General features: G+C 51.2%; 1 protein-coding gene across 2 annotated transcripts in view; it reads left to right on the plus strand.

Annotated features, from left to right (window-relative positions):
- The first annotated feature begins 12465 nt into the window (after positions 1-12465).
- The window catches only part of AGO2 (argonaute RISC catalytic component 2), a 59684-nt gene continuing 55515 nt past the window's right edge, over positions 12466-16634 (plus strand). Inside the window, exon 1 of one of the 2 annotated variants that reach the window (XM_019657863.1) lies at positions 12466-12671. In XM_019657863.1, coding sequence (XP_019513408.1) covers positions 12595-12671 — 77 coding nt within the window. In that variant the 5' untranslated portion in view covers positions 12466-12594. The remainder of the gene's footprint in view (positions 12672-16634) is intronic. The other variant, XR_002125661.1, reaches the window with a different exon arrangement.

Genomic DNA, 16634 nt, shown 5'->3' on the forward strand with positions numbered 1-16634 from the left:
CTGTCTGCTGTCCCAAAGGACCCGAGGCCGCTTTGCCTGTGAGTTACCTTCTGCACACCTCGGTTTCCCATGTGCATCCTATGTGTCTTATCTGGGTGACAACTAAATGAGACGGTGCCCAGGAAGGCTGCTTGCACCGTGCCTGGGGACTGGTGGTAGCCACTACTTCCTAAATTATTGTGGGAACTTAAAATAATAACACATGTGACAAAGGGAAATCACACGTTTTCTATAGGTGCTGAGAGATGTCCCAGGTAACTAGGATGAATTAGTTACCATAAGAGAACACTCAATTGAGTTTTCCCAACTTTCCTCACTGTTTCGGAGGGTGGGGAGCAGGAGGGTGGTAGGCTAGATTCCTGTGTGTTTGGGGCGATGAAAAGAATGATTTGGGTTCTTTGGAGAAAAAGACTTTCCTGAGTAAGAGATGCCACGCACGCTTCCGTCGGGCAGGTGGGATGCATCCATGGGCTGTGTTGGCAGAGGGCTCCCTTGGAAGCTGCTCTGGCTTCAGGCTGTTGGAGGTCGAATGTTTGCATTGCGGTCGGCTGGCCCGGTGCCTGGGGCTGAGTCACCCTCTGTGCAGCCCTGGGTCCTGTCTGTGAGCTGAAGACAGCTCCTGTCTAGGAGGCTGGATGTGAGAGGAGCCCAGAGGAGTCCTTCCTGTGCCTGCTCCGTGGTAGATGTTGGACAAACGCCGGCTTCCTTACCTGAAACGGTGCAGACAGCCCACAAAAGACAGCCATGGTCTTCACTTGGATGTTTCCTGTTTTTGCCCTAAAACGCTTGGCGTTGAGTTATAAATCAATAAGGTGTTTCTTCTAAGAGTTAGTGTGACACTGAGATATTCTTTTGTTCGCCCATCCACTCACTCATTCAGCAGTTGCCAAAACCGCATGTACTCCCTGCCCTGGCAATGCTTACATTCTAGTGGGAGAGGCAGTTGCTGATCAACAAGCACAAAAGAAGCGCAAAGCCAGAACCGGTGCCTCTGCAGAGAGGCATCGGAGAAGTGTGTGCATGTAAGACCATTCTCAGGTTTTCACACAGCTTTTGTCACGTGCTGACAAAGGTCTACCTCAGTAGGACCAGCTGCAGTGACGGTGGTCACAGCAGCCGTCCTGGGGGACATTTCTGTGGTTTGGTGACATTTACATCTTGCAAGTATTTCTTTCATCCCTCCTGGTGTTTATTGTACTATTTCTAATATTGTCAAGTAAAGACAGATGGTGGATCAGAGGGGACAGACATTTTTGTAACTGACGAGGGAAATTTTACTAAAACAACGTTTATAGGGGGAAAAAATTTTTTTCTTATTACAGATCGCAGGGTTGGCTTTTGGAACCATTTCTCAGAAAGATGGTGTTTTCATTGATGGTTGGAATTTCAGGTGGAACCACAGAAGCCCATTAACTCATTGTAGAAAATGGAGAGTAATATTGTGAGTCAGCCATGAGGGTCATCGGATGTTTGTTTTGTAGTTAATCCTAAACCGTGCATGTGTCACCTATGCTGCAGGGCTCACTGCATAAGGCTAACTTATTTTTAGAATGTTACTCCTTCAACCCCAGAAGTGGGGCGAGGCCTTCCAGCAGCGGTCCTCAGGCCCAACGTGCGTGCCCCCACCCTAGGGGACCACGCTGTCATCCGGACTGACGGCTCCCCTGCTCAGGTCCCTCCCAGGACCCTCTCTCTGGGTTTGCTTGCCAAGAACTAGGCTGAGACACATGGGAATTTCCCAGAGAATTTTTACCCAGAGAGGAAGAAATGAGAGACTTACAGGAACTGGGTGGCCCACGTGAAGATGACACATTTCCAGAGAACAGCTCTGTGACCCCACAGTTGGCTGCCCCCTCGCGGGGCCTGTTCCCTCACCCCCTGCCTGAGGGCCTGCCCAGGGTTGGGTCTGGCTGTCCTGTCTCATTTTCTCCTCTTCCCACAGGGGGAGGGGCTGACCAAAGCAGCCCAAGGGCCTGAGGAGTTGAAGGGACTATCTCTCCTGAGGGTGGGGACATGGCCTCCTATTTATCACATTGAAACCCCTAAATCTCCTGGTTCCAAAGCACGTCGATCATGGCATGTCCTAAATAATAACGGGTGTGCCTGCTGTCTCCGCTCGGGCCACCTCTGAGGGACACGGGTCCCTCTCTGCGCCCTTGCAAACCTGGGGGCTCACAAGCCGACCTTGAGCTGCATTTGCAGAGGTTGGAACTGAGAGCTGCGACAGCGCAGACTGGGTTCTATCTAGGTGCCCCTTGGCCATGAGCCGGGGCTGGACAGGCTGTGCTTTTGGACTACAGGCTGTTTCCCTGGGGGCTCGGCGAGGTTCGGCTTGGTTTTCTTTGTTCGCAGTTGGCTGGTGCGCCGCCCGGTTCTGACGCTGAGGTTCTGCACACAGTGTGTGGTGGTTGCATTTTATCTCCAGCTGACAGAGCAGAGGTTCCTGTCTGCAGTCTTCGCGCCTTCTCCTGAGAAGGCCTCTGTTCATTTCACCAAAAAGGTGGCCACAGTGTGTTTGTGGTTTGGTCAACTCAGCGGCCATATGCAAGGGCTGTCTGTGGAGGCAACAGGTGGTCCCGCGGTGGCATCCGTATGTCCTAGTGTCAGCAGGAGGGCACCAGCCCACAGCGTCTGCTTTCTGGTCTGTGCCTGCTGAGCCATCGGAATCCGTCCCCTTCTAGCACGTGGGGAAAGCTAGTGCGGGGGACACACAGACCTCTGCCTGGCCGAGGGACCCGGACCCGTCCCTCGACCCCTACGCCCCCATTTTCTCCTCACAGGGACACCCAGAAGCTGAAAGTAGCCGATGTCCACACCAGGCTTGGAGCAGGGGGTAGCCTGGAAGGGTGACAAGCCCTGAGCTGTTTTTGTCACTGTTTTGCCTTCATAGTTCCTTGTCAATGCCCCACGTCATAAGAACAATTCTAGACGGGAAACAGAGGCTCCAAGGCTTTGAACACAAACGCCCACCCACACTGAGGTCTGAGAGAGCGTGACAGTGGCCTCAGGGTATTTGGTGGCAGATCTTTACCCTGGTGCCACGGAGACCTGGGTCCTGGTGGGCTGGACTCACGTCCTATAGGAGTGCCTTGTGCCCCCCCGCACGCGCACACACACACACACACACACACACACACACACACACACACTCTCTCTCTCACAGCAAGTCTGTGGCACAGCTCAGGTGACAGGACAGCGGAGCCTGAACCTTTGGGATCACTCGCCACTGACCAGAGCTGCCTAACCTGAGCCCAGCTGTGCGTGTATCCAGGGAGCCTGCGGTTTGGATTTTTCTGAAGGAACATTGAAGTCACGCCCGACTGAACAGTCATGCAGCTCTCTTTCTTTCTGAAGGTCGTGTAACCTGTAACAAGTCGTGTTGGAAGGAGCCTTCGGGGGTGGGGGCAGCGACAGGAAGAGCCGTGCCCTTCAGGGAAGTCTGGGTGCTTGCGTCTCCCCTGCACCGAGCCCCCCAGACTTGCCTCACTGGCATTGTGTCCCCAGCACCCGCCTCCAGCCAGGCTCACAGCCGATGACTCAGAGCAGGTTGGAGGGGGAGGGCGGGTTACTCCACCTCCCCACCCCCCCCACCCCCCGGTTTCCAGGGTGACTTCCGGCTCCCAATCCTGTGATTTAGTGCACAGTACATGTCGTCTGTGGTCAAGCCTGCTGTCCTTGGCCGGATGGTATGAGCTGGCATTTGTTCCTGTCGCACCCAAACACGCGATGGAAGGTGCAGGAAAAGGCCGGGGGAGAGGGCCCAGGCCGCAGTGAGCTGTTGTCCACCCGTCAGCCCGCTAGATTCCAGGTCCATGTCCTGGCCCAGTGCCATGCAGTGTTTTTAAAATTCAGTTCCATGTGCTTAAGCGTTTAGCGATTAGCAGAAATGAAGAGGTTCTCTGCAGAGCGGCGTTTGCCTGCCTGCTGGCCCTGGAAGCCTGCTTCCCACGCTGGGCGGCAGGTAAGCCTGCCCGGCGACCGCTCCTTTCTTCCTGTGGTGCTGGAACACCTCACAGGCGAGGCAGTGCCGCCAGGCCTTATCAGGATGTCTGAGTTCTGAATCCTGACTTGGAGCCCTGCGGGGTAGGCTGCCTGTGTGACGAGCCTGGAGAACCGGTTGTCATGGCAGCCGGTATATCGTGAGCTCACATCACATCAGGGACAGGCGTTGGTGGGGCAGCCATGGAGACAGAAAACCTGGACATCGGGCCCTGCCAGGCATGGTGCTGTCTGCAGGACTGTCCCTCCGTGGACACTGCCACAGAAACCAGGGAGGTTTTGTGACGTTGTCAGGAGCGAGACCCCATCGTCTCGGCGTCGAGATGAGGCCACCCTGTCCGCATGGAGCAGGGTTTGGGGTCATGGAGCCCTTTGTCAGCCTGGGGAAGCTTACCCATGGAACCCGTAATAGTGGTTTTCAAGGCACAAGACAAAACACACAGGATGACAAAGAAGGCTGGTCATGTTCGAATTCCGGTATCAAAACCCTAAATGAATGTGTGACCCAGTGATAACGGAGCCCTTTGTCCCATTTAATGGCAAGGTCAGCAGAGGGCTGATCAATGTGATGTGAGGTAGGGGTGAGGTCAGACATGCTTTGCAGTGTCTGTATCAGCTGTCCTGTGACGCGAGAGTCCCCGTGTTTGCCCCATGTCACAGGTGTGGCGAATACTGCTATGTTTCTTGTCCATGTTCACAATGGAAGGCAGTGCTACCTTTCACTTAGAGGCTAACCCAAGTTCACAGACCCTGAGCTGTCAGTGCGGTCCCCAGCTGAGACCTGCCTCTCAGGTACACGGGGCTGACCCCCCCACCCACCCCCACCCCCAGGGGTGGCTTTCTGAGGTCTTGAAGTGGGCAGGGCACTCAGCCTGAGCAGGACTGGTCCTGGGACAGCTGGTGACCGGGCCTGTGCCTCAGGAAGCCAAACCAGCTGCCCAGCTGAAGGCCTCTGCAAAGGGGGCTGGACGGGGCACAGGGAGGAGACACACACTGTCGTGGCAGCAACACCACGACTCCAGATTTGCACGCTTGTGAGTGTGTGTGTGTGTGTGTGTGTGTGTGTGTGTGTGTGAGTGTCTCTGTGTGTGTGTCCATCCTGAGGGAGATGGGCCTTAGTGTTCACTTGTTCCTCAGGTCAGGATATCAGAAAAGAGAGACAGTCACATAACCCTGGTGAGACCAGCCCAGAAAGGGGTGGGGTGGGCATGCGAGCAGGCTGAGAAGTGGGGAGCAGCACCAGATTGCTGTGGGCCTCGGTCCCCGCACGCAGTGTCCCCCAGTTCTCTCGGGACGCTTGGATGGCTCCTGGCTAAGGTGGGAACACGCTAGGGACAGTCCCTACCCTGGAAGGGCACACCTTGTGTGGTCACCTGGACACGGAGCAGGTGACTAAAACCCAGTGTGGTGACCACTAGAACCCGGGACACCCCAAGGCCTGGCTTGCTGTACGGGAGCGTCAGGACAGGTGGGTCCCCAGGCTGAGCCCTGTAATGCTGGCCTGTGGGGGCCAGGAGGCCGGTGACCTGTTGGGCAGGTGGGAGAAGGACAGGACGCGCACTGTGAATGTCCCTCCTGTTGGCTCTATGATGGGCGGGGCCTGAGGGCGCTGTAAGCCTTTGCCCGTAGGCTTTGAGGCCAGGCGTCGGGCTCAGGCCCTGCGTCCTGTGCCCGTCTGTGCCCGTGCCGGCTGCCTGTCCATAGGCAGGGTCTGCAGGGCCTGGGTCAGTGCCTGCCCGCTAGGTCAGCCAGTCCTTGGTCTAGAGGCTGAGAGGCTGGAGAGGCGAGAGCCTGAGGGCTGTGGGCTTCTTGTGTGCAGAGAAGGGTGAGAAGGCGCCCAGGCAGGGCCGGGGGCGGGCCGTGGAAAGGACCCTCCTAGGAGGAAGTAAAGATTCCTCAGGTCTTCAGAACAGCACTGATTTTTGTTGTTTTTTTTTTTTTTAAGTGAAAATTTGGAAGCCACTGAAATGGCATCAGCAGATGACTCAACCAGTAACGCTGTCATTAGCAATACATTTTAGAAGTGTCGTGTATGCGCGTAATGTCATGTTCAGTGAAGGGAGCAGGTGTAAAACCACATAACCCCACGGTAGCAGACGCGCACACATTACACGCATGTGTGGAAAAGGCTGACGTTTTAACAGATTATCTCTGAGCAGTGGCATTGGAGGCGATTTGCATTTTGTGTCTTCCGTAATAAGTGTGTGATTTGATGATCAGAGAGAATAAAACCCACAGTATGTGAAGGCAGTCACCCAGATGTGGGGAAGTGAGGCACCTTCATTCGGGGGAGTGTTGCCCCCAGGTGCCGCTTTAGGGAGCAGGCAGGTGAGGGGTGGGTGTCCAGGGTGGCCCCCCCACAGGCTCATCCACAACGAGGTTTTCTGGAGGGGAGCAAACTACCTTCTCTCGGAGGAGTTCTTCGCCGTGGAGCCATCCTGCATTGCCGTCCCCCGTTGCCTGGGCCACAGAGACTGTGCCCTTCTGCTGCTTTGCTTCTGGGCTGGACAGTAAACGGCCTCAGAGCAGCGGTCCTGTGACCTGGGCCTCCCAGATCCAAGTGGGAGAGAGAAGGGTGGTTGTGTGGTTTCAAAGTTTCGTCCGTGTCCCGAACCACAGACTTGGCTGTAGGGTCAGGGGCCTGATCCGGGGCTGTACTGAAGCCGGGCGAGAACCCCACCGTGGGCGAGGCCCGGCCTGCCTAAGCCCACCTGCAGCTCGCCCGGCGAGACGAGGCTGCGGCCGTTCTAGGCTCTTGGTGCCGCCAGGCCGACCTCCTGGGAGCACTCTGGTGGCCCAGCGGCAGGAACTGCCCAGCACCTCTGATTGCTCCCCGGGGCCCTCAGACCTGGCAGCCCAGGCTCTCGGTGCCTCTCTCCCTGTTCTTACCGTGCGGTTGAGTCTCTTTTGCCCCTATCATTCTGAAATGAGTCGGATATAAGTAAAAGTCCCCGGAGACAGTTAGCAAAGACGCTGTTGGCAGCATGTCATCATGCATGAGTGCTTTGATGGGCACTGGACTGTCACCACACGTCCCGTCCCCACCCAGGGCTGGGGACACCCTCTTCTGGTCACCCGGGTTCCTTATCCTGTGTGCCGTCTCTTCCCTTGTCACCCTCCCTGACTTACGGGGAGGGCTGGGACGAGGGTACCACCGGCTGCCCTCTTGTTTTTGTGGGGGAGGGGGCGGCCAAGAGATCATGCATGGGGGGAGGTGTCACAGCGCAGGGCGGTCTCCTCCTCTGCAAGCCGGTCACAGCTGAGCCATGTGGGGTGGGTTTCTTCAGGAGAGCCAGTCATGACGAGCCTGCCTCCCACAGCATCTGTTAACAACACCGAAACTTTCTGGTTGCTGTGACCCCATTACTCATACGGGAAGTCGATTATTCATTCACTGCCTTCCCTTTCACTGATTGAGAAGTGGCTCTCAAAATGGGATTTTTTAAATTTATTTTATTTTATTTTTTTTAGCTGAGCCATCCTGCCGCCTGTTGGCAGCTCAACGGCAGCTCAGCTCGGGCCAGGACTTGAACCGCTGTTGCTTAGAGCTCACTCTCTTGAGCGAGCTCTTAAACAACTGAGCCACTTGACCGGCCCAAAATGGGATTTTTTAACACACGTGTCGAGGGTCCAGCAGCCTGGCAAGCATGCTGCTTCGGCCTGACACCAGGCTGGCTTTTTGGGCTGAGGAACCCTGGCCTCAGAACTCGCCTAGTCAGGCAGGACGGGCTGATGGGTGTGTTGCCAAAGCACCGGGGGCCATGCTGACAGCTGCCCGGACGCATCAACTCCCCTCAGCATAGCTGAGGTCCCTCTAAGCTGTGACCGCCTAATGCTCCCCATTTCTAAGGGTTTTGCACCCCCACCCCCCAGAGGCAGTACTCGCATTTACAGAAGCAACAGGAAATCCATTCAAAAACAAAACTAATGGATTCGATGCCAGACAAGAAATGTGCCTGTGCCTGTGGTCAGGGCCGGGAATGCAGGCTGGGGTGTTGGGGTCCTTGTCACAAGAAGGAAGAACTTGCATTTCCACTTGAGGATGGGAAGGACGCGGGGAGACGCTCCTGGCCCAGCGCGGGCTGCTGGCAGAGTTTTTGGTGCAGGGTAGGGATTTGGGGCAAGGCCTCTGCTGAGCAAGCGGCCAGAGCCACGGCCACTTCATCCAACGCCAGCTCGGTGGCAGTGGTGTCTCCTAGGTGAAGGCTCCCCAGGTGCCACCTCCTCTCAGGCTTTCGTTTATTCCACAGGGGTTGATGGCACCCACTGCTGGGAGCCCGCCGTGAAGGAGGTTGGCCGGGGGCTCCTGCTCTGGGGGAACGTTCCCACCACGCGCCCTGCCAGCGCGCTCACTGGGAGCCAGTCCTCTCCTCTCTCTCCCCCCTGATGGCCGCCCCCTGGCGTGACTGTGGGCACAGCCTCACCTCAGCCCGCAGGACCAGTGAAGGGAAATGAGCTGTGGAAAGAGCACCTGGAGAGCGGACCTTCAGGTGATACTGGAATCACAGTAGCCGTGTCCGTGTCTCCCCCCCACCATTACCCAGGCTAAACCCAGGTCTGAGGATATGCAATGGAAAATTCCAGAAACAGACAATTTGCGGATTTTGAGTTGCATGCCGTTTCTGAGTTGCCTGATGAAATGCCGTGCCAGCCCACTGCATGCGGCCCGGGACGTGACTCATCCCTCTGTCCAAGTCTCCACGCTGTGGCCGCTCCCTGCCACTTAGTCACTTAGTAGCCACCTCGGTTAGCAGATCGATTGTCATGGTGTCACAGCACTTGTGGCCCAGTCACCCTGATTTTACCTCCTAGTGGCCCCAGAGCACAAGAGAAGTGATACTGGATATGCCACAGAGAAGCACAAAGTGCTTCCTTTAAGTGAAGAGGGGTGTGTGTGTGAAAATCAGAGTGTACCTACACTCAGTACTCTACTGGGTTTCAGGCATCTGCCGGGGGTCTTGGACCGCACCCCCATGGGTACCGGGGCGGGGGGGCTGCTGTAGTTCTCAGGGCCTTCTGTGTAAGGCGTGATGAAGGTGCGTGTGCCCTCTCTTCCTCTGGCCTCTTGCAGTGCTTTCCACCCTGTCGCGTTATGACCGTGTTGGGGCCCCGGGCCAGCGCTCCGGTGGGCGGCCCCTCCCGATGCACTTGATCCTCTCCAGTGTTTTGTTTGTGACTCTTGCCTGCTCTGGCATTTTACGCTTGGGACTCCTGTGAATTATAAAAATAGAACTAAGTAAGATCTCTGAGGACTGAGGCCCCGCAGTTTTCATGTTCTTCAGCGGGAGAGTCCCAACTGCTAAAACGGGGGCCTCTCCCTGTGCCCTCTGCTTGGAATCCGTTACACCTTTAACTCCTGAGTTTGCATCCCGTATGCCTTCCCACAAACCTGTCAGTATTGTCATTATTAAAAGCTAGACGAAAGGAAGAAATACCTTGTAAAATTGTGTATCTTATGGACCTGTTACCATTACACTTTTTGCATTGCTTTTGTTAATGCAGGTTAGTAAGAAACTGGACAGTTTTCCTCGTTTTCCAGGGCAAATTCTGTAGAATATGTAATAGGTGTTGGAAGAAACAGGAGAACAGGCTCAAGCTGAAAAGTAGGCCCTGGGCCAGTCTTGTGCCGTTTGGTCAGGTTTAAGGAAGGAGAAGCCATCCGCAGCTGGTCGGGGACAGCGGCAGGCAACGGCACGGGAGGGAGCTGGGCCCGTGGTCTGCTCTGTCTGACCAAACCACGTGGACGGCCTCACTTCTCAAAGGCGACAGCTTTGCCCCGTAGCTGTGTGAGGCGCAATCCAGAAACATGCGCACGCACTTTGTAACCCGGGAAGCCCTTCTGTGCGGGCAAGGCTCCCGTTCCTGACACTGACTGTAGGGGCCAGGTGCCTGTGGCTCAGCGCTGGACATTTCCAGGGACACAAATGTAACTTCCTATGGTCTAGCTTTGTTTCTATGTTCACCAGATTCCTCCTGCTGGAAAGGAGGCATCCACCTGAGAACAGGGTCCGTGTGTTAGAGGGCCCTCGGGTCAAGGCATTGGGAGGCCACATCCGTCCTCAGGGAGCTAGCGGGCAGGGCTGGACAGCGCTGTCCACTCCGTGGCATAGTCAGGGTCCCGAGTGCAAAGGATCACACGTGACCTGCTGAGCTTACGGCAACTACATGCGCCTAATCCATTTGATGACTTGCCCTCAGTCACTCTCCTGGGAAGCAACAGGTGAGCTGCTTGGGAACGCTGTGTATTTTCGTCTCCTTGGTCCCTGGACTGAGCGTGTACAGGGCACACGAGCGTGTCTGTGGAAGGGACGGAGTGTTGTGCAAGCCCATAAATTTGTCATCTGTGAAGCCATATTCACTAAGTGAAGAGAGGCCTGGAGGTTTCCAGATGGCATAGCTCAGTGAGATTAATAACCTTGAAAGCATGTTCGCTTTCTCATAGAAAGAAAACAAAATAAAAAACAAGTAACTCGATGACTCTCGAGCTTTTCTAGGTAAGAAGCACAGCTTATATTATTTTTAGTACTTTTGTTTCCAGCAAATGTCAATAGGGATTGAAGTACATGGAATTTTTATTTAATGAGGATTTTTTTTTAAACATAGACATTTGAGCGAAAATTAAAAGTATTCTGTTAATGAAAAAATATTTAATTTTTTTCCTCCTAAAGCCTCAGTTTTAATTGTACTAATGGAATTACTAAAAATTTTATTTGGGATAAAGTTTCTTTCTACTCTTTATTGGGGGGGAGACACCCCTGATTAAATTAATGATTTAGATGGTAATGAAAGAGGGGACACCACCTTGACGATTTGGGTCCCTTTAATTACACTTGGCCTCATCCCCATATCCCCTTTGCTGGTCATTCACATGGCCTCATCTTCCCGATCTCCCTTGAGCAAAGGCAGAGAACAGAAGTGGACATGGCAAGTGTGGTGACCATCAAGTTACTAGAATGTGTCCTGGTAAAGACTGGGCGTGCTGCTGAGACGCCACCTTTGTGCACATTTGGCAGAGAAGGGGTGTTGCGTTGTGGTTTCCAGGGACAGAGAACCGTGGACGTTTGAGTGCCCGGTGGACCCATGCACAGCTGTCGGAAGCCCCTGGAAGTGGGGCACACACGTGGGACACAGTGCTCGGGGTGAATGTGGTGGGGTGTGTGCTCGGGCACTGCTGTCCAGAAGGCTTGGCTTTCTTTCTTTTTTTTAGAAATTTTATTGGAGAACAGTGTGTTTTTCCAAGGCTCATCAGCTCCAAGTCAAGTAGTTGTTTTAATCTCGTTGTGGAGGGTGCAGCTCCTTGGCCCATGTGGGAATCGAACCGGCAACCTTGGTGTTGTGAACACTGTGCTCTAACCACCGAGCCAACCGGCCGCCCTTTGGCTTTCTTGATCTGGTTGTTCAAACATCTTCCTTTGTGACATGGGTGGCCCCCCGCAGAGGACACTTGCTGAGTGACTTGGGCGATGCCTTCCCTTACCCGTCTGGCCGTCAGCTGCCTCAAATGTAAACGGAGAGGGTTGAGCAGAGGTTCCCGGGCTCTTGCTGTGGGTCAGGTGCCCTCAGACCTGCGGTCACACACACACCTTGACCCTCTGGCTGCTTGTGGTCCCGCTGGGGAGACAGCCAGCCAGATGGTGTCACGTTTATGTGGAGATGTGGATGAAGTGAGCTGGAGGCGCAAGGAACTAATGGCTCCCCTCATGTGCGAGCAGGACTGCCTTGCGGCCGGGCCTCAGGTGGGGGCGGGGTCAGGGCGCTTGGGGACACGAGGCGGAGGCCAGGCTATGGACACTGGCGTGTGCCCAAATGTCAGAGCCAGGTGCCGGGAGCCACGGAGGAATTGGGGTCGGGGCTCAGACACTCGGGCCTGTAGTGTGGAGAATGGGTGGGGGGTACCAGGAAGCTGAGACCACCTCGCTGCGAGGCTTCTGTAATCACTGCACAGGAGGAAGTGGGGACCCGCGCTGAGGCAGACGGGTGGGGAGGGAAGGACGACTGAGGGCAAAGCAGGGAAAACAGTGAGGACCGGCTAGGCAGTGGGGGGCTCTGTGACGGAGGCTAACTGGGTGCAGAAGACAATGGCTGTGAGTCCTCAGTAAGAAAGGGGCGGGGAGGAAATACCACATTCCAAGGACCTGGGCAGAGTGGACAGTTGGAAAGAGGAGGGCGGGGCACCACGTCACATGACACTGAGTGAGACAGGAGGGCACATGGTGGGGGGTGTCCGGGGGTGTCCCTTGAGCCTGGCAGTTAGGTGGTCTCTGTGACATGGTCAACCAGAGCTGGGTGGGGCGTGAATTCCGTGGAGGAGGAGAGAAAGGAAGTACCAGAGGAACACTGGTGGCCCGGGGTCCTAGGGAGTTGGGAAGGGTGGGTCAGGCGCTGGAGGAGGCCAGATCGCCTCTCCCCACTCCGTCCAGCCCCCCCAGTGGAGCCGGTTCCTTCCCTGTGTAACGCCACCTCTTTGCTGTTGCAGTGCTCACGCCCCCTGCACCACCGCCACCCCCCATCCAAGGATATGCCTTCAAGCCTCCACCGAGACCCGACTTCGGGACCTCTGGGAGAACAATCAAGTTACAGGCCAACTTCTTTGAAATGGACATTCCAAAAATTGACATCTATCACTATGAATTGGATATCAAGCCGGAGAAATGCCCGAGGAGAGTTAACAGGTATTGTTTCCGTCTTTATCGATTGGTTTATGTGAGTGATCTTTGTGCACAAACAAGATTTTAAACGAATCAGCCCTTTGGTTCTCAGCAGAACCCTGTGACTTGATTCCCCCGGGAAGTTCCCGTTGCATTTATTTATTTTTTATTATTTTTTTGCATTTATTTTTTGAAGAACGTTTTTGTGTCGAGGGGCAGTGAAATGTACATCCTAAGTGCGATGCAATGAGTTTTGACAAAAGACACACGAATGCCCATCTCCCCACAGTGCGACCTGGTGCCCTCCTGCTGTCCATCCCCAGGCCCCTAAAGCCACTGCTGAGTTCTGCCACTGCAGACCCATTTCGTGCCCATTTGAACAGAGCTGCACAGCCCACGAGAGGGGCCCCCTTCATCCCACGCCTTTCGCCCAGCAGAGTGCTTTTGACGTTGCCCGGGATCCCTGTGTGTGTTAATCGCTTCTTATTTTTACCGCTGAGGAATACTTGATGATATGAATATTTCATAAATAACTCAGTAATTACTTATTCACCCTCTTGTTAGCCGCTTGGGCTGTCGAGGCTTTGCTCTTACGAACAAAGCTGCTGTGAAGGTTCTCAAGTCTTTTTATGGACATACACGTTTTCGTGTCTCTATTAGATAAGACAACTACGAGAGCCATTGCTGGGCCAAAAGGTAGACGTCGGCTCAGCCGTGTCAGAAGCGGCCATGGTTTCCCAGAAGGGCTGCACCCCTCATCCTCACCAGTGGTGCGGGAAGGTTCTGGTCACCCCATATCCTCGGCAGCACCTGTGGCCAGTCGATCTGATTTTTGCTATTGCCGTGGGTGTGTCATGGTTTCTCATTGTGGATTTATTTTCATTTCCTGATAACTGAGTTGAACACCTTTCATGTATACTTACATCCTTAATCATATTACATTCCTTTATTATATGTTATACCGTGTATTATTTCTAGTAAAGCGTTGAAGACTTTTCCCTACTTTGGAGGGTATTTGTCTTTTTATTACCGATTTGGAGGCGTTTTTAATATAGTCCTCTTCCTAATTTAAGGGAGTTCTCTTCCCAATTGGCTGAGAATTCGCCTCATCATAGGGTGTTGAATTCTGTCAAGTGCTTTTTCCGCATCTGTTGAGATGATCATACAGTTAGTTTTTCTGCTTTCCCCTCTCCTGTGAATGCAGTAAATTACATTTTTTTGGGGGGGGGGAGGCGGATGTTAAATCGGCTTGAGTTTCTGAGAGTTGGGATGTGTTACTTTGTACATATCTTTAGCTGTGGCATCCTATTTTTGTATGTCACTGTGTTTGCTGCGCATCTTTTGTTGTGTGTTTCTGTGTCTGTGCCCCTAAGGGACATTGCTCTGTAGTTTTCTTGCTGGGTTTTGGATTCAGGGACGCGTGGGAGTCGTGAAGTAAACTGGGAGGTGTTCCCTCCTCTGTGCACCAAAAGAAGAAAGAGTCAGATTGGTGTAATTTCTTTCTTAAATGTTTGAATTTGGCAATGAAACCATTTGGGCCTGGCATTTTATCTTAATAGAAAATGCTTCATACGACTTAATTTCTTCATCATATATCAGGCTATTCAGATTTTTTCATTTCTTTTTGTATCAGTTTTGGTAATTTGTGTCTTTTAAGGAATCTGTCCATTTCGCCTGTTGGGTTGTTGGAGAAATCATGACATATCTTTTCTATGTTTTTCATTGCAAAAATGCATCATGACTTTTCCGACAACCCAATAAATTGTTGAACTTATTGGCGTAAAGTTGTTTATAGTATTCTTTCAATGTCTGTAGGAACTGTAGTGAAAGTGCATTTTGTTCCTGGTGTTTTAATTTTGTATTTTCTCTCTTTTTTCCCCCCTCAATCAGATTTGCTAGGGGGTTGTCAAGTGTATTCATTTTTTCACAAAAATAACTTTTCACTTTGTTGATATTTCACTCCTGTTTTTCTTCTCTGATCTTTATTATTTTCTTCGTTTTACTCACTTTGAGTTTAGATCATCAATTTCAAGCCTTCTTTTCCAAACCTTTTGTTTAAGGCTGTAAATACTCTGTGATCCTGGTTTCAGCTACAGCCCACGAATTTTGCTACATTTTAGTTTTCATTTAGTTTAAAATATTTTTTTGTGAATTCTTCTTTAATCCATGGTTTTTAGAAGTGTAGTTAATTTTTAACTCTCTGGAGTTATTTTTTAAAATACTATTTTCATTGATTGCGTTTAATTTAATTTAATTTTTTTTTTTTTTTTTTTTTTTGCTTAGAGAACATACTCTGTAGGATTTCAATTTTTCGAGACTTGCTGGGACTTATTTTATGGTTAAGCATGTGATTTATCTTGTTAAACATTCCTCACACACTTGAAAAGTATGTGTTTTCTGGAGCGCTTGGTTATGGGGAGCTATCGGTATTAGATGAGTTGGTTGGTAGCATTATTCCAATCTTATATATGCTTTTTAATTTTTTTGTCCAAGTGTGATCTAGATTGGTCTGTTTCTCCTTTTAGTACTATCTGATTTGGCTTCGTGTATTTCAAAGCTTTGTTATTAAGTATATATGTATTTATAATTGTGTTTTCCATGATAAATTGACCCTTTATCACTAGGAAATGTCCTTCTCTATATCCTTCTCTATACTTGGTAATTCTTGTTAAAAAATCTCTGTCTGATGATTAATACAGCCTCATAAACATTCTTGCTTGCTGTTTGGCAGATAAATCTTTTTTCAGGTGTAAACTTTCAACGTTTGTGTGTGTGTGTGTGTGTGTGTGTGTGTGTGTGTGTGTGTGTGATGGGGGGGGATTTCAAGTGTATCCTTGTAGATATCATATAATTGGGACAGGCTTTATCTAGTCTGACAATTTCTGCCTTTTAATCGGAATGTTAGGTTTGTTTAAATTTAATGTAATCCTCTGTGGATGGATTTAAGCCTACCATCCTGCTATTTCTTTATCTTTTTTATTCTGGTTTCTCTTTTCCCTTTTCCTTTTGGGTTCATCAAATGTTCTTTAATATTCCATTTTATTCTTGCTATTGGCCTTTAACTTTCTTTTTGATTTTTTAAAATTATTTTTTATTGTGAAATACACATTTTTTAGAATTAGTTTCAGCTGTACAACACAGTGCAATAGTTGTACTTTTTACCTTCGAGGTGAGAACCCCCAATCCGCCGCCCCACTTCCCCCCCAATATCATACATATCTATTACAATTCCCTTGCCTCCACTCCCACACTATACTTCACGTCCCATGACCATATAAATATATGTGTGTGTGTGTGTGTGTATGTGTGTGTGTATATATATATTCACTTATAGTTGACATACAATATTATACAATAAAAGCTTCAGGTGTACAGTGCAGTGATCAAGCCTCTTCCCCATCCATGATGCAAGACATGTGACCACCTGACACCCTACAAAATATTTACAACATTATTAATTATATTCCTCTAACGTCTTTCCTGTCCCTGTGGCAATACTGTAGTTACGTATTTAGGCTGTCTAACCCCTTCCCCTTCTCCCTCATCCCCACCCCCTCCCAACTAGCAACCATCAGTTGTTCCTCTACATCTCTGAGACCACTTCTGTTTGCTCGTTCATTCAGTTTTTTAGATTCCACATATAAGTGAAATCATGTGGTATTTGTCTTTCTCCAACTGACTTATTTCACTTAACATAATAGTCTCTAGGTACATACATATTGTCCCAAATGGTACGATTTCATTCTTCTTTATAGCAGAGTAATACTCCGTTGTATAAATGTACCACAGTTTCTTAATCCAGTTGTCTACTGATGGGCATTTCAGTTGTTTCCAAGTCTTGGCTATTGTGAATAGCGCTGCAATAAACATAGGAGTACATATATATATATATATATATATATATTTTTTTTTTAGATTTTTTTTTTAATTGGGGAATTGGGGGGATGGGAACAGTGCTGGGGAATTGGGGAAAGGGGAACAGACAAG

This window comes from Hipposideros armiger, unplaced genomic scaffold (assembly GCF_001890085.2).
Source record: "Hipposideros armiger isolate ML-2016 unplaced genomic scaffold, ASM189008v1 scaffold_280, whole genome shotgun sequence".
NCBI lineage: Eukaryota > Metazoa > Chordata > Mammalia > Chiroptera > Hipposideridae > Hipposideros > Hipposideros armiger.